Source organism: Citrus clementina, unplaced genomic scaffold (genome assembly GCF_000493195.1).
Source record: "Citrus clementina cultivar Clemenules unplaced genomic scaffold, Citrus_clementina_v1.0 scaffold_8, whole genome shotgun sequence".
NCBI classification, from domain to species: domain Eukaryota; kingdom Viridiplantae; phylum Streptophyta; class Magnoliopsida; order Sapindales; family Rutaceae; genus Citrus; species Citrus x clementina.
This window is the reverse complement of record NW_006262022.1, coordinates 4,948,150-4,970,378: the sequence shown is the minus strand read 5'-3', so window position 1 is coordinate 4,970,378 and position 22,229 is coordinate 4,948,150. Positions and strand designations below refer to the sequence as shown.

General features: G+C 36.5%; 5 protein-coding genes and 1 non-coding gene across 7 annotated transcripts in view; 2 read left to right on the top strand and 4 right to left on the bottom strand.

Annotated features, from left to right (window-relative positions):
- Positions 1 to 120: 120 nt before the first annotated feature.
- TRNAQ-CUG lies at positions 121 to 192 on the bottom strand. Its single transcript has one exon. It is a non-coding gene; the product is annotated as a tRNA-Gln (tRNA).
- A 98-nt stretch (positions 193 to 290) lies between these two features.
- On the top strand, positions 291 to 3,908 carry LOC18034882 (transcription termination factor MTERF2, chloroplastic). The gene is made up of 6 exons (XM_006423202.2): positions 291 to 967; positions 1,242 to 1,650; positions 1,787 to 2,002; positions 2,295 to 2,402; positions 2,880 to 3,154; positions 3,405 to 3,908. The coding sequence occupies exons 1-6, from the start codon at positions 327 to 329 to the stop codon at positions 3,721 to 3,723; spliced, it is 1,968 nt and encodes a 655-aa protein (XP_006423265.2). The 5' UTR covers positions 291 to 326; the 3' UTR covers positions 3,724 to 3,908.
- Positions 3,909 to 4,014: 106 nt separating this feature from the next.
- On the bottom strand, positions 4,015 to 9,662 carry LOC18034051 (pre-mRNA-splicing factor CWC22 homolog). Its single transcript, XM_006423201.2, has 7 exons — positions 8,253 to 9,662; positions 7,973 to 8,162; positions 7,757 to 7,860; positions 7,526 to 7,628; positions 7,139 to 7,437; positions 6,059 to 6,364; positions 4,015 to 4,667 (listed from the first exon to the last, which is right to left on the bottom strand). Exons 1-7 carry the CDS (start codon positions 9,369 to 9,371, stop codon positions 4,290 to 4,292), a joined length of 2,499 nt encoding a protein of 832 aa, XP_006423264.1. The 5' UTR covers positions 9,372 to 9,662; the 3' UTR covers positions 4,015 to 4,289.
- Positions 9,663 to 11,484: 1,822 nt separating this feature from the next.
- LOC18034039 (phenylalanine--tRNA ligase alpha subunit, cytoplasmic) lies at positions 11,485 to 16,515 on the bottom strand. The gene is made up of 13 exons (XM_006423198.2): positions 16,249 to 16,515; positions 15,416 to 15,928; positions 15,044 to 15,081; positions 14,894 to 14,932; positions 14,071 to 14,147; positions 13,904 to 13,988; positions 13,732 to 13,828; positions 13,168 to 13,264; positions 12,722 to 12,793; positions 12,325 to 12,391; positions 12,118 to 12,243; positions 11,944 to 11,998; positions 11,485 to 11,853 (listed from the first exon to the last, which is right to left on the bottom strand). The coding sequence occupies exons 1-13, from the start codon at positions 16,393 to 16,395 to the stop codon at positions 11,800 to 11,802; spliced, it is 1,467 nt and encodes a 488-aa protein (XP_006423261.1). The 5' UTR covers positions 16,396 to 16,515; the 3' UTR covers positions 11,485 to 11,799.
- Positions 16,516 to 17,139: 624 nt separating this feature from the next.
- Positions 17,140 to 20,155, bottom strand: LOC18034396 (NADH dehydrogenase [ubiquinone] iron-sulfur protein 8-B, mitochondrial). Its single transcript, XM_006423196.2, has 8 exons — positions 19,853 to 20,155; positions 19,547 to 19,637; positions 19,134 to 19,187; positions 18,933 to 19,024; positions 18,695 to 18,808; positions 17,782 to 17,849; positions 17,594 to 17,705; positions 17,140 to 17,506 (listed from the first exon to the last, which is right to left on the bottom strand). Exons 1-8 carry the CDS (start codon positions 19,904 to 19,906, stop codon positions 17,411 to 17,413), a joined length of 681 nt encoding a protein of 226 aa, XP_006423259.1. The 5' UTR covers positions 19,907 to 20,155; the 3' UTR covers positions 17,140 to 17,410.
- A 294-nt stretch (positions 20,156 to 20,449) lies between these two features.
- The window catches only part of LOC18034122 (protein NUCLEAR FUSION DEFECTIVE 6, chloroplastic/mitochondrial), a 3,093-nt gene continuing 1,313 nt past the window's right edge, over positions 20,450 to 22,229 (top strand). Inside the window, exons 1-3 of one of the 2 annotated variants that reach the window (XM_006423195.2) lie at positions 20,450 to 20,665; positions 20,770 to 20,888; positions 21,380 to 21,576. In XM_006423195.2, the coding sequence (XP_006423258.1) occupies positions 20,520 to 20,665; positions 20,770 to 20,888; positions 21,380 to 21,399 (285 nt within the window). In that variant the 5' untranslated portion in view covers positions 20,450 to 20,519 and the 3' untranslated portion in view covers positions 21,400 to 21,576. Of the gene's footprint in view, positions 20,666 to 20,769; positions 20,889 to 21,379; positions 21,577 to 22,229 lie in introns of those variants that run through there. The other variant, XM_024179234.1, reaches the window with a different exon arrangement.

The window sequence follows — 22,229 nt, the reverse complement described above, 5'->3', positions numbered from 1 at the left end:
AAATATACGATGGTGCGACTGCGTGCACTAGATTATATCTGTACCTAATCGTATGTCATCATCACCGTGTACAATAGCACAAGCTAAGAGGAATTTATATGGATTAAAAAAAAAAAAAAAAGGTCCCACCGAGATTTGAACTCGGGTTACTGGATTCAGAGTCCAATGTCCTGACCACTAGACCATGAGACCGTTGTTGCATAGCAGTCCTTTATTATTTAATATAAACTAAATTTTAAATTAGATAAAAATCTAAAACCGAGACGGTTGCGCACTTCCAGTGGCACTTCCTCCCCTATCCATTAATTAAACCAGCAAACAGAAGCATGCTGACAGCACCATCACCGTCACCATGTCCGCACTCCCCACTCTTCTCTCTCCGCCGTACCACCACTATCTCCGCCGTCATTCACCACCACCCACAAGACCGCCAGCACAACGCCAAGTCCGCCTCCCTCCTCCGTTACCACTTCACCAATACCCAACAACAACAACAACAACAACAAAAGCAAGACGACGCCGTTGTCGATGTCGTCATCCCACCCGAAGAAAAAGTTAAACTGCTCGAATTGTCCCTTGTCAGAAAACGGCCCCCTCAATTCCCCGGCTCAATCTACGACATGTCGTCTGGCTCGTTATCTCACCCGCCCCATCTTCGAACCCTCTTCAAGCAACAGCCACCCAGCAGCAATGACAATGATGGTGGTGACGTGGACGAGGAGTTGATTATGAAGGCGTTGGATATAAGGAGACAGGTGACGGCTGAGATATTTAAGGAGGCAATGTGGAGGAAGGGCAAGTTTGGAATTACCTATTCGACTAATGTGGCTGATAGGTTGCCTGATTTTATTGATCATGTTATGATCAAGGCTGCTGCTCTGAAGAAGCTGCCTGAGTTTGCTGACTCTTCGTTTAATGTCCGTGCTAAGTGGTTTATTGAGGATTCTAATGTTGTGCCGCTTATAAGGTTTGTTTTTGTTTTTCCTTTTGAGTTAATTTTGGATTTGCTTATTGGGTTTTAGGCTATAGCATCGGTAAACATTTAAGTAAAAGTGCTTTTAAGATTAAGCAGAATCAATGCAATTACAAACATGCCCTTAGCTTTTGAAGAACAAGAAATACGAGATGATGAAATGTTTAATGGAACATTTCTAGACAGAAGTCAATTACATTGTTTGCTTCTTAAATTGAGAAAAGGGGTTCTTTATTCCATGGATATTTGATAACTGAGTTATATATAGGTGGTTGAAACACAATGGACTTTCATATCCGAAAATTGCAAAGTTAATATGCATGTCTGGAGGGAATCTTGAATCCATAAGACATCTAGCAGAGTGGCTGAAGTCGGTTCATGTGAAGGGTGAATTTCTTGGGGTTGCGTTACTCAAAACGGGAGGGAACATTTTGGAACGCAGCATTGAAGAGTTGAATGAGATTGTTGAGTATTTGGAGACCAATGGAGTGAGAAGGGATTGGATGGGTTATGTCATGAGCCGATGTCCTCAGTTATTGTCACAGAGTATTGAAGAAGTGAAAACGCGTGTACACTTTTACTTGGATATGGGAATGAACAAAAATGATTTTGGTACAATGGTCTTTAAGTATCCTAAGATACTTGGCTTTTTAACTCTGGAAGAGATGAACCAAAAGGTACCTGACTCTGGACTCTTTTTAGCAGTTGTACAACTTCTTTTGGGTGGAAAATGCTTAGGGAGATGTGTTGCTAGGATAATTTATTCAAAATTTTGTTTGATAATAAGTTGAGATGATGTTTGTGTTTGTACAGGTTACTTACTTGAAGGAGTTTGGCCTTTCTACTGAGGATGTTGGGAGATTGCTGGCATTTAGGCCACATTTGATGGGCTGTGGCATTGGAGAAAGATGGAAGCCTCTTGTTAAGTATTTGTACTATCTCGGAGTTTCACGAGATGGCATGAGGAGGATGCTTGTTATTAAACCCATGGTTTTCTGTTTTGATTTGGAGACAACTATTGTTCCCAAGGTAGATTGATAGTTCGACTACACTATTTTTACTCAATGTTGTTCAGAATATCAGGTTTTGGAAAAGCAACGTGTATGATGTAATTCATATTCCCACCTTTTCAACTGGAATTCCCACCTGTAATCTTAGATTCCCTCTCTCTGCTCTACTCCCTGAATGATTTATAAATGTGTTTAGTTTAACTATTCATCTGGCATCAAACAAAAATGTCTGTTATGAAATCATGCATTTATTGCTCTCATGCTTTATATTGTGAATACTAACACTATGATACATTTTTCATTTTTGTAAGGTGAGATTTTTCCAGGATATAGGTGTTCGAGATGAGGGGATCGCGAACATGCTTGTAAAATTTCCTTCTTTACTAACATACAGCCTTTACAAGAAAATTCGGCCAGTGGTTTGTTTCCTTCCTTTTCTTAATTTACAGTGTTATTTTGCTTGTATCTTGCCACACCACTGAACATCATTGAAACAATCCATGATGATTTTCTATTATTTTCTGAGTCAGGTGCATGGGAAGAACTTTTAAATTGTAAAAAATACGACTGGAACCTGTTTGTTAGAAAATTGCAAGACTGGAATATATATATATATATATTTCTTTTTCTTCCTCATTATTTCTAAGATCTGAATATAGAGCGACAATTTAAAGTTTTAAACATAAAATGTTATGAAGAGTGATGCTAGAAATGTTTCGTTAAATCTTTGCCTATTTTGTTTAATGGCTCTTCCAAAATCTCATTAGTCATTTCCTATAGCAAAAATTGATAAATTTAAGGCCTTTTTGTTTTTTTTTTTAATATATATATATATAAATTTTTTGTGCTGGTAAAATCACCTTGCAGTAACCTCCAGAAATTGGAATATCATACAGGTTATATTCCTGATGACTAAAGCTGGAGTCAGCGAGAGGGATATTGGGAAGTGTTTGGCTCTGGGGCCAGAGCTCTTGGGGTGCAGCATAGGAAATAAGCTTGAAGTTAATGTGAAATATTTTCTGTCACTTGGCATAAAGCTTCATCAACTTGGTGCAATGATTGCAGATTTTCCCATGCTACTACGTTACAATATTGATATATTCCGTCCAAAGTATCGGTATTTGCGAAGAACCATGGTTCGCCCGTTGCAGGATCTCATTGAGTTTCCAAGGTGATGGCATCATTAAGAATTTTGTTGGGCTCTTGTTATTCTTTTGGGCTTGATTGTTTTACAACACAAAATCAGTTTGATGATTAAGCTTAATCATATTCATATAGCTCCATTATCGGGCCTCTTAAGAAATCCCTAATTGGTGGCATATTTTTATGAAATTTACTTACTAATGTTCATTATCCTAGTCTTTTTCACCCTTTTACATTTTCATCATCTTGGATACTGATGCAGGTGAAATATTTTGCAGGTTTTTCAGCTATTCTCTTGAAGAACGAATAATTCCAAGGCACAAGATAATGGTGGAAAATCGTGTTAATTTTAAGTTGCGTTACATGTTGGCTTGTTCCGATGAAGAGTTCAATCAGAAGGTGGCAGATAAGGTGGAAGGTCGTCGATTATATGAACTAGGTCTCATAAATGAAGCTCCTCCTCATTCTCAAACAGTTGATGACTCCTTACGACAGCAGGATGCTGTCGATTATACTGACATTGGAAGTAAAGCTTCTGAACCTCAGGCAATCGATAGTTCAATAGAGAGGACAGAATTCGATCGTTCAAGTAACTAGAATTCTCAAAGGCAGCTTAGCACAGTAAATTTGAAGTTTGTTATTCACTGTTTGCATCAGTTTAGCCACTAATTTGTTAAGGGCATTTGTCTTTTGCTCTTCCATGTTTAAAAAGGAAACTAAAAGGTTGTTGTTGAGCTGTAAATTGACCATACCCATACGAAGAATTGAAAAGAAGATTGTGATCAGCCTATTCGAATTTGTACAACGTACTTTTTTGGTTGGGGGCGGGGAGGGGGAGGGGGGATGATGAAGTTATGGTTAAAACTTAAAAACGTATGTAATCTCAACGTAATTATGCCAACAACTGAACAAAATGAGAACGGTAAAATTCCTTACAAGTTTTCTGCAAAAGATAAGGCTGATTTAAACATAGTACAAGGATGCAGCTACAAATGATCATACAAGTCAAAAACTGAATGCTAAGAGAAGCAAGAGAGACATAAAATAGAAAGGGTTGAAGCTATGTGATATTTTACAGATTGGAACATTACATTTTAACTGTTTCGCTTCACAAATTCAAAGACTTGAGAGACCTTTCACGACAGCAGCAGCAAGATAATGATTCAGTGTCTTCTCCTTCGCTTACTGTGTCTTTTGTCTCGGTTGCTTTCATCAGAACTTGATGAATCCTCCGACTCAGACTGTGAGCTAGATGTGTCTGAGTCGGATGAATCAGAGCTCTCAGATTCATTATCTGCTTCTGAATCCGGCTCTGACTCAGATACTTGTTTTTGTTGTTGCATGATAAGCCGTGGCATGTTCTTCAGGTATTCACGTAAATTCTCAGTGATACCACCAAGTCCAATTGATGTGAAAAAATTGATGGCAAATCGAGTGTTCTTGGGATTGTCCCTCGGAAAAATGGATTCAAATGAGTCTTGCATTGTTGGATCTGTGAGCCGCTCATTGAGCAAACGGATACCAAGATGCTCCGACAGTTCCTGCAAGAAAAGGTAACAATTGGAATAAGGACTTGAAAAACAAAGATACAATATCATTAATAACTGGCCAAGGTTGTGACATTAACATAGGATATAAGAACAATTTGCTTAGGGATAGAGCCATAGAGTTAATACTTCAAAGATCATCCCATTAAGGTCAAGAAAAGAGCAAGAATATTAGAACTCAAGATAAAGCAGGATAAAAGAAAGAAACAAACCAAGTGCAGAAAGCCAGAAACCTGCATAATCAAGGGTATCATGCCTTCAAATATTCGAAGCAATCAAAATTTTCAGAATGGTTAAACAAAAATAGGTCTGCCTATTTCGATCACTAAGAAGAATTTCACTCTTACAGAATTGATGAAAAGGGGAATGCTTATTGTCGAACGGATGTATGTAAAAAATGACAGGCAATTTTTTATATATCAAAACCGTAGGTATTGCATTGGTTAATAAGAATATGCAAAACTACTAATAAGATACCAAGAATGGGGCTATGTTGATAAAAAAGATTTTGATGAATTCATTGCAAAACATCAAAAAATGACTGGTCTATACATAGCATAAAGGCTTTAAGTATGACGTGGCATAACCATCGAGGTGAAGCAAGACCTAAATGATCGAAACGAGCGATACATAGACAAAAAAATCCCTAATGAACTCCGAGGCACTTCTTTCCTTGAATTTATTTAATTTAATAATTTAAGAGGATTCCTCATGGCGGGATGAATCAAGATAACTTTGATCATCCCTTACTGTAATAATATCTCATGGTTTGCAACGATAATTTGGTATATCGAGCAGAAATCACATACTCTTGGTACATGGGATCAAACAGGAACTCAAACCCTCACCTCAGAGACAAAGGGAGGCTATGCACTTGCAAACGTAGTGAGCCACCCAATAATGCATCACAATTATCCTTAACTACATATATCAATTAGATTTGCTTATCCAAAGATTTCCTATTATTCGACCACAAAGAAAACACCTTTATTTAGTAATTGTGAACTTAAGGATGTGATGAAAGCAAAATGTCACCATTTCTAAGCTTTTAAAATATCATGTTACTAATAAATAACAGTAGTACTTATCCTTTTTCTTTCATTCAACAAATCAAAATACGAATCAGTTTACCAAGAACTTGAGGAAGTAGATAGCTGAATTTGTTCAGAATTAAATCTCTTGCAATATTTTTTGATTTCATAAATTATTTAAATAATTTTTACATTACAATCTATAAAGTCAATCATCTTCATCTCATTCATAACATGACTTTTCACACCACCTAGTCAATGAAGAATAAAAGATTGTCAAAATCACAACAAACAAAGGGAATGCAAAAAATGAAACAGACAGAATTTAATAGAACGCAAAATCTTTTTACATACCTGGAAGAGAATCTTTATGAAAATACGGGAAGATGAAGTGGTGTCCTCCTCTGTTAACCGTATGTAAGCTAAAACATGCCAAGGCAGAGCATGGGTTCCAAGTAAATGAGCAAAAAATTTGGCCACATTACGTAATTTATTGGTTTCAAGTCTATGAATCATAGAATATTGCTGGACGAAGCATTTCTCAAAATTTTCTTGATGGACTTTGTTTATCATGCAGAACCGTTGCCCCAATAATCCATAATACCGAAGATAAGTTCTCTCCTGACTGCAACACTCCAAAAGCATAATACACAACTCCATCTACACAAGAAAAATCAAGACAACAAAAACTTCTTAGAGAAGAATACATGCCAAAGTAAAGGAAACTGTATATCTGAAAATGATATGCCGGAATGCTATATAAACCATTAGTATGAAAGTTAGTCAGGGAAAGGAAAAAGCTGACTGTAAAGAAAGTTACAAGAAAGCTTGGACATTTTCACTATTGATCAATACAAATAAGCCGTTGGTCTAGCATTAGTCAGGAAAAAGAAAAGGCTGATTGTAAAGAAAATAACAAGAATGCTTGGACAATTCACCATTGATCAATACAAATAAGCTCTTGCTATAGCATTAACCCATAAGACAAAGAGAAGTCCATATATCTATCACTACCCCCTCCCAGCAGATTCGTTGCACAAGTCAAGATGGGCCAAACAGCAGAGTTTCCAGTATTCTATAAACCAAAAACCACTATAAGAACCCGACAACTGGTCCCATCCTTAGCATCACATAAATGCAATTAATTTGAGCAAACAATTGCACTGAATTTCTCTCCAATTCTGAAAAAAGAGATTCTGGGCATCCAGTTGGTTTCCTAATTTACCTAGATTACGATGGATTGGCATAAAATTCATAAGCTTTTAAATTCTTAACAATCTGACTTTAACAGTGTTACTCTTGATCCACCTCTTCTTCCATGTGGTAGGTTTAAAGGAGATTAGACTCCTACTTATCAGACAACAGAAAACAGATAAAGAACCATGCTGTTTCAGAATGCTTTTTTAAAATTCATGCATTGTTTATAATGCTTACCTCTTGACCTGGCTCCAGTTTAATTTTCAGTAGTTTGTGGCCGGCCTCTTCAAAATCTACGCTAGACATAATTGTTAGATAAATTGTCCTTCGAAGATTTACAAGGTTTGTTTCTGTTTCATCTTTTATCTTCATCTGTTCCTCATCTTCTTCTTCTTCTTCTTCTTCGGAATCATCCTCATCCCCTGAACCTGCATCAGATCCTTCTTCATCCTCAGATGTCTCACCAAGGAGGTCTTTCTTCATATCTTCATAGCGTTTTTCATTGTCCAAGAAGTTAGGATCCGGTTTGAAGATATCTGTACATTGGGGAAAAACATTAACAACCATAAACAAACAGAAATAACCAATGAAGCAGCTGAAACAAGTTGATTGTCTAAGACATACCAAGGGTAATCTCCGGATCAATTTCATCTTGAAGCGATATCTCATGAGTCAATTGATCCTCGATATCAACAAGATCCAGCTCTGGACGAACAGCGGGGTAACCCTGAAAATTAATGAATCCACAACAAAAGCATTAGGATTTAAGTTTTCGAGTTATTGAGCTCTAAATTCATACAAGTCAATTTTACATGCTAAAACTTAACAAAGGTAAAAAATTAAAAAAAAAATCACCTGAAATTTTGCTTTCCTTATGGCAAACAGGCCTTCAATCAAAAATTGAACTCGTTTGTCTATCTCTCCTTCATGTAGAATTCCACGAAACCGCTCAAAAATACCTACACAAATAAAAGAACATTGATAAACCAGATAATACACATGGCACAATCCTCTGAAACTTCACAGATAAAACGAATTCATAAAGAAAAATAATTCAAACAGCATACGAACCATGAAGTCCCTTTGGTGAAAGATCCTGTAGTATCGATCCACACTCTTTAACAAAGCCAACAGCTACTTCAACACTATCATCAGTAGGATTCTCCAGCAAAATCGTGAGCAGCTCTAAAGCTATAATCTCATGAGCTACTTGTTGGTTTACTAAATGCGCTATAAATTTAACAGCTGCTAGCAATTGTGGCTGCAAATGAATAGCCAAGAAAATCACAACTATATCCAAAAGAGGAGACAATCCCTATCAGTCAATAATAAATCACAACAAGATGCATACCTTGTCATTCCGCTTATAAGCTCTTTTAAGCTGCAAAACTATTCTTTTCAGTAAGAGTTCACCCACTGCAGTAAACTTGGTGTTGACAACAGCTACCAAAGCCGCAAACACATCTGTGAAACCCGGCGATGCCATTTGCGATTTCATACAAGATCGGCAGAAAAGACCCCTTCCTCGAATGAGATTCTCCGCAAAAAGCTCAGGAATAATATTCTTAATATTAGTTGCATTGACCTTGTTAACAAGCCCATTAATACTCTTACGAAGGGCATCCCATGTCAAACGCTGATACTCAGCACTGCTTTTATCTTCCACATCTTTCATCATCCGTGCCAACTTAAAAGGCGGAATATAAACCCCTCCACTCCTACCCAAGGTCAATGCTGCATCACCACCATTCACATTACCCTCTTGCCTCGTGCTTTTAACTTTCGAATCACCCACTGCCTTACTATCATCCTTATTCCGACTTTCTTCCCGTCTTCTATCCTTCTCCTTGTCTCTCCTGTATTTTGTATCACCATCCTCATCTTTCTTTATCTCTCTCCTATCCCTATACTTTTGATCATCTTCATCATCATCATCATCATCATTGCGTCTCCTATCACGAGCATTACGCCTCCTATCCCTTCCTCTATCTGATTTCCTGCGTTCTTCCCTCTCATTGTCCTCGCCTAAATCCCTACATCTATGACGGTCTTCCTTTCTTAAAAACCCATCCTCTCCATTCTCATCTTGCCGCCCTCTCTCTCTCCCCCGCTCCCTTTCCCTATCTCTTCGGTCTCTTTTCACACGCTTACCATCCTTCCCCTCCTCCTCCTCCCCATCATTCTTACTCTCCTCTCTTACATCCTGCCGCAGGTCACGCTTATCCTTGTCTCTCTCACCTTCACGCCTGTCACTTACATCTCTCTCCTCGTCAGGTCTATTACTGTTACCATTGCCTCGCTCATTGCGCCTCTCGTGTCGATGCTGTTTCTGGTCAGAATCAGACGAATTATCCGACTCGTCTCCGCGATCCCGACGACCGACGGATCTGGTTTCCTTTTTTCTATCACTATAACGACGGCGTCTCTCTCTGTCATCGTCGCTAGACTCACTACTGTCTCGTCTAGCCATCACCAATTCAAAAACCCTAAACTACTAACTCCCACGACAATTAATTAATTCTAAAAAAAAAAAAGTTAACGCCAAATTTATAACTCAGTATGCTATAACGCAGAGTACCTGGTTCAGCAAGAGCAAGGCAAGAATTCTTTAGTGCTTTTGGTTTTGGATCTATCTACAAGTCAGTATAAACCCTAATCTTGTGATAAAAAAAGAAAACTAGAGCAGCTAAAACTTGGATTTGTTTCGTCGACCCGAAATGGTGATCCGTCAATAATTGAACCCGATCCGGTCGGTCAATTTTACAAAAAAGATTTGTTATAAATCAATATAAAGTAAAAATGTTTTATTGGCTTCAGACCGACCTTAGTAGTTTTTTTTTTTTTTTTTAATATTATTATATAAGATTGTTACTGATATTATATCAAGTATTACAATTAATATTTACAAACAGATTCTACAATTGGGACTTTTTTCGTGACATGTACTCCTTTGAAGCGCTGCCCAAATTCTTTAAACCCTCTTAAATATTCGAAAATTGTTCACTCTACTCATATTTCGTGAGAGACAGACTAACTCCACTCAATTATTTAATAATTGAGAGAGTATTATAAATAATCTTTATAAATACTTTTATAGAGGCTCGAGCTCTTACACTCAATATTGTAAGTATCAGGGTTCTCTCACTGGACCAAAGGGTCATTGATAAGACCGACCTTCGTAGTTGAACGAATGAATTTAGGTAGTGTTTACTTGTTGGAGTGGGAGTGTGGAGTGTGGATTCCTCCCACTCCAGTGTTTACTTACCTTAAAAAAGGGGGGGAGTGGGAGTGGGAATCCGTGGGTCCCACTCAATTTTGGAGTGGGGAGTGGGATTCCCACTCCCATGGGGGGAGGTGGGAGTGGGAATCCACTCCCCCCCTCTTCCCATTTTATCCTTATAATTAAAATTAAAATAAATAAATAATATTTAATAAAATAAATAAATAATATTTAATAAAATAAATAATATCATATTTATTAAAAATAATAATTATATCATATTTATTAATTATTTAAATTAATAATATTAAACATTAATTTTAATAAATATTAATTATTTATTTAATTAATAATAATAAATATTTTATTCTAAAAATATATTAATTTTGTACTATATTATCAATAATAATATTTCATTTGTGTTGCTATTATTAATAATTTTTATTCACATAATTTAAATTAAAATTAATAAAAAATTATGATTTACATAATTAAGAATATTAGTAATTATTATTAATTTATAAATATAATAAAATATTTATTTTATTTTCCAAATATATTTTTTATTAATTTTTTAATTACAAATTATAATTCTGTACATAAGGATAAAATTGTAATTTAAAACAATTTACTCCCAATCCAAGACAAAGTAAACAAATAATTGAGATTCTGATTGACAATCCATACTTTCATTTAGTCTAAGTAAACACTCTACTCTCACTCCCACTCCACACTCCTAATCCAAGGATTCCCACTCCCCAAGATTCCCACTCCAATCCAAAAAGTAAACGCAGCATTACTCTCTACTTACTGGGCCATAAGCCACGTGGAATAAGTTTCATTACTGAACCAAACGAACATAAAATAAGAAAAAAATTATGTGTCATCCAAAGCAACACTGACCAATGAATTGAAAATATATATATATATATATATATAAACAAATATATTTATTAATAAAAAGTTTATTAGTAATGCACAGCACAAATAAAAATTATTTTGTTATTTTAATGTTACATAAAGCATAAATTAATTTTTTTAACCCTTATTTCCTTATATAATTTGAACACTAATGTATGAATGCAACCACCAAAAAAGAAAAACACAGAGAGGGAGAGGGAGACCGCTTGACCAATCAAGAATTTGGGAGATCAAAATTTAATATTGAACTATATTTTTACTGAATATTAAATTAATAGTCAGAATAATTTCAAATTTTTACTTTTTTCATATCATCATCTAAAACCATATTTTTATTTTTATTTTAAATATTATGTATATTTATCTGCAAAAACTCAACTCAGCATAGACCTTCATCCTTGACTATCTTTACAAATGCCAATAAACAGAGCAGTCCAGGTAGTGACAAAAAGTCCAACCTTCTTTTAATAGGGAATTGCAGTAAAGTAAATCAAAAACTGAAGAAAAATATACCAAGAGGAAGAATAAACTTTCGTTTGGCTGTATCAGTGTGTAACAGAAGCGCCAAAACAAGCAACCAGTATATTGACTGATTGATTTAATACAATCAAGAATTTCAAAACCTCTTTTGTAAAATTACTCTTAAAAGTTAACTATCAAAAACCAAAAAATCTGATGTAATTCTGAACCATAAGCTGCGATACATTTGCTGAGACCCTGGTGCATGCTCGCACAAAGTAATCCAACAGACCATGATCTAACTAATTCCAAGGCGGCATATGGGGTTCCGCTTGATGAGACCAAGATCCACCTGTAAATAACAAGGGACATATGCAACATCGTTTTATACTTTTAAGCCAATGTAACATCATAGCTGCTGGCAAAATGAAAGTGCGCATACCTTGTGACCAAACAGATCTCGAATGTTGTCAATACCATACAGTATCATAGTCGGTCTAGTTCAAGAAAGGAAAATGAAAATAGAAATATCTTCCATCAGAAACATGTACAGATCGACGTGACAAAGATGCTCCAATTAATTTAGTTCTTTGGATAACCATAAAGATCTTCTTACCTTTCAAGAGAAAGGCCCCATGCAATAACATGGACATCTTCCGGCAATCCCATAGGAAGCAACATTTCAGGTCTGAACATGCCAGAGTTCCCAACTTCCACCCATTTCCCAAAGCCTTCATGATAACTGGTAAATAACAGGATTCAATGCCAAATTGTCAACTACCAAAAGAAACAAACCAAAATAAAGAAGATCAAAATTACATACCTGAAAATCTCCATGCTAGGTTCAGTGTATGGATTGTAAGCAGGCTTAAAACGCAGCTTCGACATGCCTATGAATAGAGGGGAATCAAAATGTCACGTTTCTACTTAAAGTTGTACATTTCATCCAAGCCAGCAGGAAGAGAAAAGAGAACAAAAATCAACTGCTGTAGATCGTGGTTAAGGAGAGTATAAACATCATCTTTCTGTGATTGGTCAAGAAATGGGATTTTGAACCTTGCCATAATCAGATACGGTAAACAGAAAATAGCTGTAATATAGTTGTAAAATATTAAACATCACTTCATTCGACTTCGATACATTATAAACCTTCAAAGCCAATTTGTTCAACACCAATGGACAGAAACAACTGGATTTTTCAAAGAGTCCTATTGCATTACCCAATCGTGAGAAGAAGTCATGTAAGACTCCAATCAAGTCACCAAGAGTGAGTCCCCTATCACATACCAGGCCTGAAACAAAAATCAGAAACTCGGATTATTAATTAAAAAAGGCACACAAATCAATATATCATCCAGACTATAATTACAATCACTGCTAGGTGCACCAAAGAGTCAGTCCATAAAAATCCTGGCTGATTTTTACATATTTTCTACTACCAATTTTCAATCAACATAGAAGTTGACTGTGTCTGGTCTGCACAAGAACAAAGGAACAATCCACTGGAGATATCAAGCTACTTCAAACACCAACTCAAGTTGACAAGAAAAATTTTAGCTCCCTGGGTCCAGAAGATGGGTCAAGTAATTGTACAATACAGATTGTTGACACCTCATTGTGAATATACAAACACACAAAGTTATGAAGACTAAAATGACATCAACACCTTCTATTTGGTGGAATTCTGCAAGATGAGTTCGATCAACAGCTTCATTTCTGAAAACACGATCTATGGAGAAATACTTTTTCGGGGCAAAAGGTTTCTGCAAATAACATCAACGAATAGAAACAACCACTCAGTCACTTAATGACATGACTATGAAACCAAAACCCATCCACATAATACTTAACAGAAAAAAAAAATTAAAAATAGGCGTTAAACTTTAAAAAATGCCAAATATTTTCTTAAAATCAGACTCGAAGGCCCGAATAATATTAAAGAAAAGGACATGATTGTCATACTTCAGTGTTAAAATCTTGAGAAAAATTGTCGAGGTAAACTAGCATAGACTAAAGGACCAAGGCTCTGAGAACAACATTTTATTTGGCTCCATCTAATTTATTGGTGCAAGCAAAGTGCCAGTGCAGTGTCTTGGAAGTTTGTTTTCACAAAAATACATTGACTAGCATAGAGTGGGCTTTTGCATCAAAAAGGGTAAAAGAAAAAGGTTTTTAGGTCTGAAAATGAAGATACATTGAAAATTCAGGAACACCATCAAGAATATCAAACCTCAGCTAGTGCCTTAAGCATCCTGGAAGAGACAGCAGTTGTATGAGTTCGCAGAAGGTTTTTGTTTGCTTCCTCTCTTTTCCACTCATATCCATATCTACGAAAAATAGTACAAAATCAAGTTAGAAAGCAACCTTAATGTGGATAAGTAAGATTCAAGAAAATCACATACCCTCTGGACCCATAACCACCAGACTCGTGCACACGCTTCACCCGCTCAACATAATCTTCTGGTAGTTCCCTTGTAGTGGAAGGTTCTGCATGTTCAAGCCAAATGACCATCAAAAGGAAACCATAAGAAGCAGGATCACCACAATCAAGCAATGAATTCATACAAACCTTCCAGAAAGAAGGTATCATGAGAATCACGGGCAGGGTGTTGTTGTGGCTGGAATAATGCATCAAAGTTCCAGAAGCTATCAGTTGACAAACACACAAGTTAGTATTCAAGTGCTTGCTATCATTTCCAATGTTCAAACATTCAAATACTTGAACAAGAAAAGATTGGAACATATTTTGAAATAACTAATACAACACATTAGCAATACAGCTTTAGTCTGCCAGTCTTACAATAATTGGTGGAAAACAAGCACGCGAAATTAGCTATCTTAAATTCTTTCCTTTCAATAACTATAATTTTGTTAAAATGCACTATGAAGCTTCAAAAGGCAGCCTGCTTCATAAATCATAACTGAATGAATGCAGTATTGTTTTCTTTCACAAAACATTGACCTTGAAACTTGCTGCCTCATGCCAATACAATGATGTCAAACCAATATGAGAAATAAAATACAAGTCAAACATTGAGGTTGTAAATAGCCACCACATTCCTGGGAGAAGGTATACATAATTTCCACTTCCGAGGAAAACACCCCACAAGAGGGGTTGTGAAAATATTTTGAAGGTATGCACAGATATTAACAAGTTATTTTATTTTTCTTGCACTCTTTCAATAAATGAAGGCAGGAAAATATGCATTCAGTTAGAATAAACAACCAAAAACAACCTTACTCATCATTGCGTTAACTATATGGTTATTTGGGACTTCCTAGATAAACCAAAACTGCTGAAGTACAATATGATGACGCTTCATTGGCAGTTACACAGCAATGGGAAAAAAATCATGTTCACATATTCAAAACAAGCTGCTAAGAAGATCTACCTGCTTTCAACAAAATTGTTTGTCGGCATCTCCTCAAAACTGCAAACCAAACATAGCACCAAATATAAAAATGCCGGCATTTAAAATAAAAATAGTGTTACCAAACACACAAGTATGCTGGAACATTACAAACTAAAGAACAGAACTCACCCCATCTGGAGAAATATGTCCTTCAATTGCTTCCGCACCTGCAATTAGAAAATGCTTAGAAGCACAAATCATCCGAAGTTTTGCAACATTGGAATGTGATGCTCGAGATATCATAAAGATTTTCAGGCATTGGAAAGTTTCATACAAAGCCAAATACTAAATGCAACTTCCTCTGTGAGCCATCATCATCTACAGCACATACACTAGCATACTCAAAATAATATATATTCAGATATGTAACATGTCAATCAGTCACGGTAGCCCCACTCATCAAAGTATATACACTTTCCGATTCTTGCTTCTCAGAAAATATAGGCTAGAAACAGTTCGACACTTTTCGAAAATTGAATGGATGTACATTTTATCCCTTACCTTGAGCAGTGGGTGAAGATGGCCACCTTCCGCAGGCTGTCCTTTAGCATTGAAGTTGTACTCTTTGAACTCCAATTCCTTCCAATCACCCTTCTGAAGGTTCTCTCGAGTCAAATCTGTAGCAGCTTTCTTCCTTTTGGGAGCATAATTAGGACCTTTTCTCACTGAGTACCCCTTCCATGTCTGGGGAACAATAAGCTTCCGTGCTTTGAGACTGCTAATCTCCTCTTTGCTAAGCGCATGTCCATTTTGTACTTGTAGAAGCAAATCTTTGACTTTGTCTTCCACATTTTGAACCTTCCTCGAAACTTGCTTCCCCATCTCCACCCACTTATTTTTACCAGCCTGGGAGCAACCTATTTTGAAAACTGCAGGATCAAGCTTTTTCTGCAATTCGTCTTTCGAGATACTACCCTCCGCTGGCACTGCCAAGAACAATTGAACCTCGGGTGACCCTTCAGCAGCATACTTCTTACCCTCACCGGTAAGCACCCACGTCTCCCTCTTAATGTCCTGTACAATCCCATAAAATAAATAATCCAAAATTTAAGTAGCTTCTTTTCACTAAATTAAATCACAGTTAACCAAGCTACATTGACACAATCCAAAATCGGAATCAATGAAATCAACAACTATGCTAGTTGCCTGACCCAAGTAGCAGGAAAAAAATCAATAAAATTAGAGTTGCTACTTTGATTTAAAGGTAATAAATTTACGCACACGAACACCATAAAGAAAAGAGAGAGAGAGAGAGACGAAATAAGTCAGTTCCTTTAGCTAACAAACAGAGTACAACAAGTGTGCGTGTATTAGTGGAAATGAAAAAGCAGTGCCTGTGCATCGATGTAACGGAAACCGTGGAGGCTTTTGATGACATTAACGACGTCGTTATGATCAAACCCGCGTTCGGCGGCGAAGTTACCAGAATCCGAGATTTGCTCATTCTTCTCTAAGTACCCTAGAATCGCCTCTTCGGCCATGGCGCTGCCGCCGCTCTAATGGGAGAGTCAGCTGTTGCGCTCTGTGACTCTCTGATTAGTGTTTCCAGATTTCTTTAACTTACTCAAATTTGTTAGGCTTTACCTAGCGTCCCAGCCACTGAGTCACCATATGTGAGTTTGGTAGTCAAACTCGTGCAGTAGGCCGGGCTCACAGTTGGGCTAGCGCTATACCATCCCCTGGTTTTCTGTGTTCCCCCCAAATGTACAAGATGTGACCCGTATGTCCTTCTCATCAGTCAGGAACTCCTTCCCTTAATTTTAAGGTGGAGATTTGAAAACCAGTCCAATAACTATAAGAATTTGCTGTTTTTTTTTAAAAAAAAATTTGTATTACTTTTGTTGAGCTTTTATAAGTTGGGCATTAGATTTTAATTGTAATTTATTTATCACACAATTCAATCTTATCTCAATTTTATCAAAGATCACAAATTGAATTTAACAAAGATAAAATGACACTACGATTTTATCAAAGATTACCTCTTACGTACCGAAGAAGTTCAAAACAATGTTTTTTTTTATACATTTATGTTTGCTAATCCCATATCGTTCAATTTGATGATTAAAAACAATAGCAACATCAATAATAATAAGGGAGGGCCTAAGTGCCCTCTCATAGCTACAGTACTCCTGATGGGGCCGGGTACTGTAGCCGTGAGAGGGGGCGCAAGTTACGTTCACGTAACTTAGCGCCAGCCTAATAATAATGGAAAATTATGATCAAGATCATTTGAACGGGATAGACATTCGCAGTCTAAAAAAGAATAGTAAGAAATGTGTCCATTTGACCATTTCTAAAACTTTTTACAAACGGAAATTTTGTAGCATTGCTAAAAGTTGTTGCAGCCAAAAGTAAATTAAATAAGCAACAGTACATAACCACAAAATCTATGATACAAAGTATCTGAAAAGACCGTGCACAGATCTTTTTTATTTTCACGAACTCAAAAGCTCATGAAACCCAAAGTATTAACTTGGAAGGATTAATCAGCAAGCATTAACGGTAAAGGCTTTCAGATCTGAGGTTCTCTGCAATCTCAGTTTCCCAACGATCACCGTTCTCAAGCAGCTTCTCTTTGTCATAAAGAAGCTCCTGCAGCAAAATTTGAAGTTAAGTTCAATAGCATATACTATTGAATCTAGCTCGCTGCATATGCTTCAGTAAAGGATGCCTACTAACCTCATGAGTTTCCGTCGAATACTCAAAGTTGGGACCTTCAACAATGGCATCAACAGGACAAGCCTCTTGGCAGAATCCACAGTAGATGCACTTGGTCATGTCAATATCATACCTGGCAAAGATACAAGTATGTGAGGTGCAATACAACTATGGCAAAGAGAGAAAGTGGAGATGAAAAGGATCGTTACCTGGTCGTCCTACGGCTTCCATCTTCTCTTTCCTCTGCTTCTATTGTGATTGCTTGTGCTGGGCATACCTGAGAAAATTAACCATTCCCACCTCAGATATAAATGACAAACAGATGGTGATCCAATCAACATTTACAAGTGGTCAAATCCAAAAGATCTTCAACTTGCCCTATCTAGGATAGAATACGTTTAAGTATCATTAGACGCATGTCGAAAATATTGACAAAATACATTGACTAAACAGGACTCAAATCTGCCTAGTGGCAGAAAACAAGCAGATAGTTAAAGAAAGGAAGCAACAATCATCGAAATTTTTACTGCCATGAACTACCAACCAACTTGTGACAATGCACACCTACAAAAGCGAGATTTTGAGAACAAACAAAAGATATATACACCCATCTATTGTTACTGTACAATCAGCCTAAAAGCATCTAGAAATCAATAAATGTCAAGAGTATATAGAAATAAATGACATTAATTTAAATCTCAACTTTGAAACTTTGGTTTCCGTGTCCTGAAGTATCATTAACAAATCCATCAATGCTAGAATATTGATAGGCCTCATCAATATCAATAACAACGTGGTGCTATTAACTATCATTAACAATTCTCCCACACATAAAATTAAATTTATGCACACATTCATATAAACAGTGCACTTCCGAGATGAGAAGATTTGGTCTAAAGTTTACTAGGACAAGCCAAGAACAGCCTCCGTGCCAACACATCAGAGCAAGTTATTGCCAACCAAGTGCTTTCATAGGAATTCAGCTGCCTAGTATGAACGGAAACAACATAATCTTGCTCCCAGGTTACTTGGCAACAATATTACACCACTCCTACATCTACTTTTGTAAGATTTATTTCTAAACAGGAATTTGACTTAATGGTTACGCAATTACAAACTTACAGCTTCACAGAGTTTACAAGCAATGCATCTTTCTTCTCCAGTCGGATATCGCCGCAGGGCATGCTCACCACGAAAACGTGGACTTAAAGGGCCTTTCTCAAATGGATAATTGATCTGCGTAATGAAATACAATTAGGTTTAAAAATAAAACCTTTTCTTTTGAATAAGACATTGGCTTAAACTCATATCAACGCAAACTAAACCAGATCATTTCACTAGAGAGAGAGACAAGACTTACAGTGACTTTTTTATCAAAGAAGTACTTGAGTGTCAACCCTAAACCCCTAACCATTTCGGTGAGAAATAACATGTTTATGCTTCTCTCAAAAACTGCAATTACACAAAATCATCACCACATATTGTAAGAAATGATAAAAAACCTTATCAAGAATGCAAATAATCCAGTTGATAAAATTTAAAAAAAAAAAAAAAAGATTACCAGAACTCCAGTCTTTCGAGATTTCCTTCAAAAGTTGCTCTTTTTCTTCATCATCTGCAGTACAAAACAACAAGACACAAAAAAAAAGCTAAAAATCAAAATCCAGCACCACATAAAACAATGCAGTGTAACTAAAAGCCGAGCCCCAACAAAAACTGATCCGTGGGGGATCATAGAAAGCAGGGACAAATTATCCGGTCACACAAGCATACAAATTCCCTTTACTTATTGCTTATGTATGTTCTTGTAAAACAATCTGAGACTAGTTTCGTTATCTATAATCTAATAAAAAGTTCTTACACCAACACTAAGTATTTCCGGCAAATTTTTTATGTATACGTGAAGACGTAGAAATGACCAAGAAATTTGAAAAAAAAGAAAAAGAAAAAGAAAAAGGAGAGTGCACAACAAACCTTTCTTGCTGGGGAAATACGACGAATAAGGGTGGGCATTGAATCGCAGCCCGTAATGTTGGGAACCCTGCAACGCTTGACCCGAGACCGCCTGATAAATAAAACAAAACAAAACCAAACCAAATCAAACGAATCGTGAATCCAAAGTAAGTCCTTCAAATGAAAATGTTAATAATAATAATACTCTATGCAGAAAATACTAATAACATCCTAATTATTATATAAAATAGAATAAATTGTTAGGGTTTTAGTTCCTTTTTTTAGTTAAAAATAAAATAAAATAAAATAAAGCGACGGGTGGCTTACGAGGTGGCGAGCGCGAAGAGCGGAGAGGGATTTGCGAGCTAAGATGGAAGCCATAGGCAATGGGATGGGTGATAGAGCTGAAGACGATGGAGCTCTTCTGCGTTCGTGATCTTTCACTGTGATTTTGAGAAACAAAGAACTGGGAGAGCAGCTTGTCAATAAGTGGGTGATTTGATTTAACAGTGAGAATGAAATTATTTCACTTTGTTTGTGTCAAAAAATATGAAATCGTAGTAAATGGAGTCGGTTCCAATACGATGCGTTTCAATGTTTTATATTTGACAGTTTCTGGGAATCTCAAAACGCTACGTTTTTAGGAAACATTGCGCTGGCCTTGGACCTTCATTTGTGCGGTTATTTATGCCGATCACAAAGTTTAACGACGTGTCGTCCACTTTGTGGTTAATTTGCGGAAAGTCCATCAATTCAAGCTCGACCCAACAGGAAAGGCTGACCCAAGTATTATATTATTTGACGAGCCCTTCTCAAGTGAATTCAAATGGGCTTATTATATCAACCGAGCCCACGATTGTTGCACGCACACGTGTTTGAGCTCATTGCACTAAAACGACACCGTTTCGGCGTTCAAAAATCTCTCCTCGATCCCTCGTAGGGTTTAGGCGCTCCCTCCCCAACTCTCTTAACAGCACACTTATCAGGATCAGAAATGGCTTCGTTCTGTAGATCAGCAATAGCAGCGGGCTCAAGGTCCCTAGCTGCTCGTTCCAAAACGACATCCCAGTCAACCCTAACCGCAAAATCAATCTTTTCCTCTTTCTCTTCATCCGCCGGACCCCTCCCTCGCGCTTCAAGGTTAATATATTTTCATAAAATTAGTCTAATTAAATATGCTCATGCATTGAATTTAATAATAATTTTTATTTGGATTAAATTGTTTTTGATAATTATTATTAAAGGGTTCTTTCGGCTTTGGGAAGTGTTGAGTCACTGATGCCGCTTCACAGCGCCATTGCCTCTGCTAGGCTTAAGTCGAGCATCGCTGTTGATTCAACTTACTGGAGCTGGCTTTCTCAGGGTAACATTTTTAATCTCTATTTGCCTTTCTTGGAAATTTTTTTTTTCTAATTATCCGTTTGTTATAAGTTATCGTTTTCTTGGGCACGAATAAGCACATTAATCTTATACTGGAAGTGGGTTTCTAAAGGTTTATGACTTTTGTAACTGCACGGGTAAACAAATTAACCTTATTCCCAATTCTTTTTCATCATTGAGGCTCATTTTTGTGTGAAAACTTAAAAGGAAAAATGCTTGGAATATTAGCTTCTTGTGTCTTTTTACGGGAGCCAAAATGATGGTTGGTTGTGATTTAGATTTCGTTCAGCAGAAATATTTAGTTTATTTGTATTTACATTTATTGCTGAGATGAGTTCATGGCTTCTTAGAATAACGTTAGTAGTACATAGGCTTCAGTTGGTTGGTTTTCATGTTAGTTGTCTCTGATGATGGTTGATTCCTGATGCTTGTTGAACGGTTAATCTGACTTTGTTCTTGTACTTTGTTTAATAGGACTTGCAACACCATTGTGACAAGGCTTGCTGGATCTTTGTCAGACTTTAAATGCATAGGGTTTACTTTCACTGTCTGTTTTTGACACAAAAACTGGTGCATCTGTTGTTGAATTTTTTTCCCCCCCAGCAATGTATGAAAACATTTTTAACCAAGTTAATAAGTACTTTTTTTTTCCTCAAATATTTGCTTTTGAAATTGGATCGGGTAATATATGCTGATATTTGACTGTTCTCTTGGTTTTTGAAGTTCTAGAATCTTTGAATGTTTCATATGTAATGTAACAAGAATGGAGTTAGCACGATAGTCTATTTTAGGGCTCTAATATTGTTTTTTTTTATTAAAAAAATTTCCTAAGGATTTTTCTCATAGTAACCTAAGATGCACTAATAAAGTAAGCTGTCATTCAGATTCAGCGCTTGAGTATGTTTTCTGATTCAGTTATCGTTCAAGATTTATGACAGGGATTTGTGAAAACAGATTATTTAATAGTTATCAAATAAACTGTCTCAAATCACCAGAAGATTCTAAGTCTTAGCTTCTAGGATTAGAAGTAGTATACAAGTTAGAGTTTCTTGGGTACTTGAAGAAAGTGGGCAAGCACTAAAGTTGAGATGTGATCTAGAACATTTTAATTGATCCATTATACATTTTCTTCGGGAATACTTAATAGATTGTTGGACACTTTGTAGTGATGTTTTCTCTGAGGAGGAGAAAAATGAATAAGGTATATATCAGTAAATGATCCATTTGCCACAGAAACAAAGATAAAAAGAAATTGGAATTTTGATTGTCTGGCTGCACTGCTTGTAAAAGTGTTAGAATTTGGATAAAATCCTTTAAGACACGT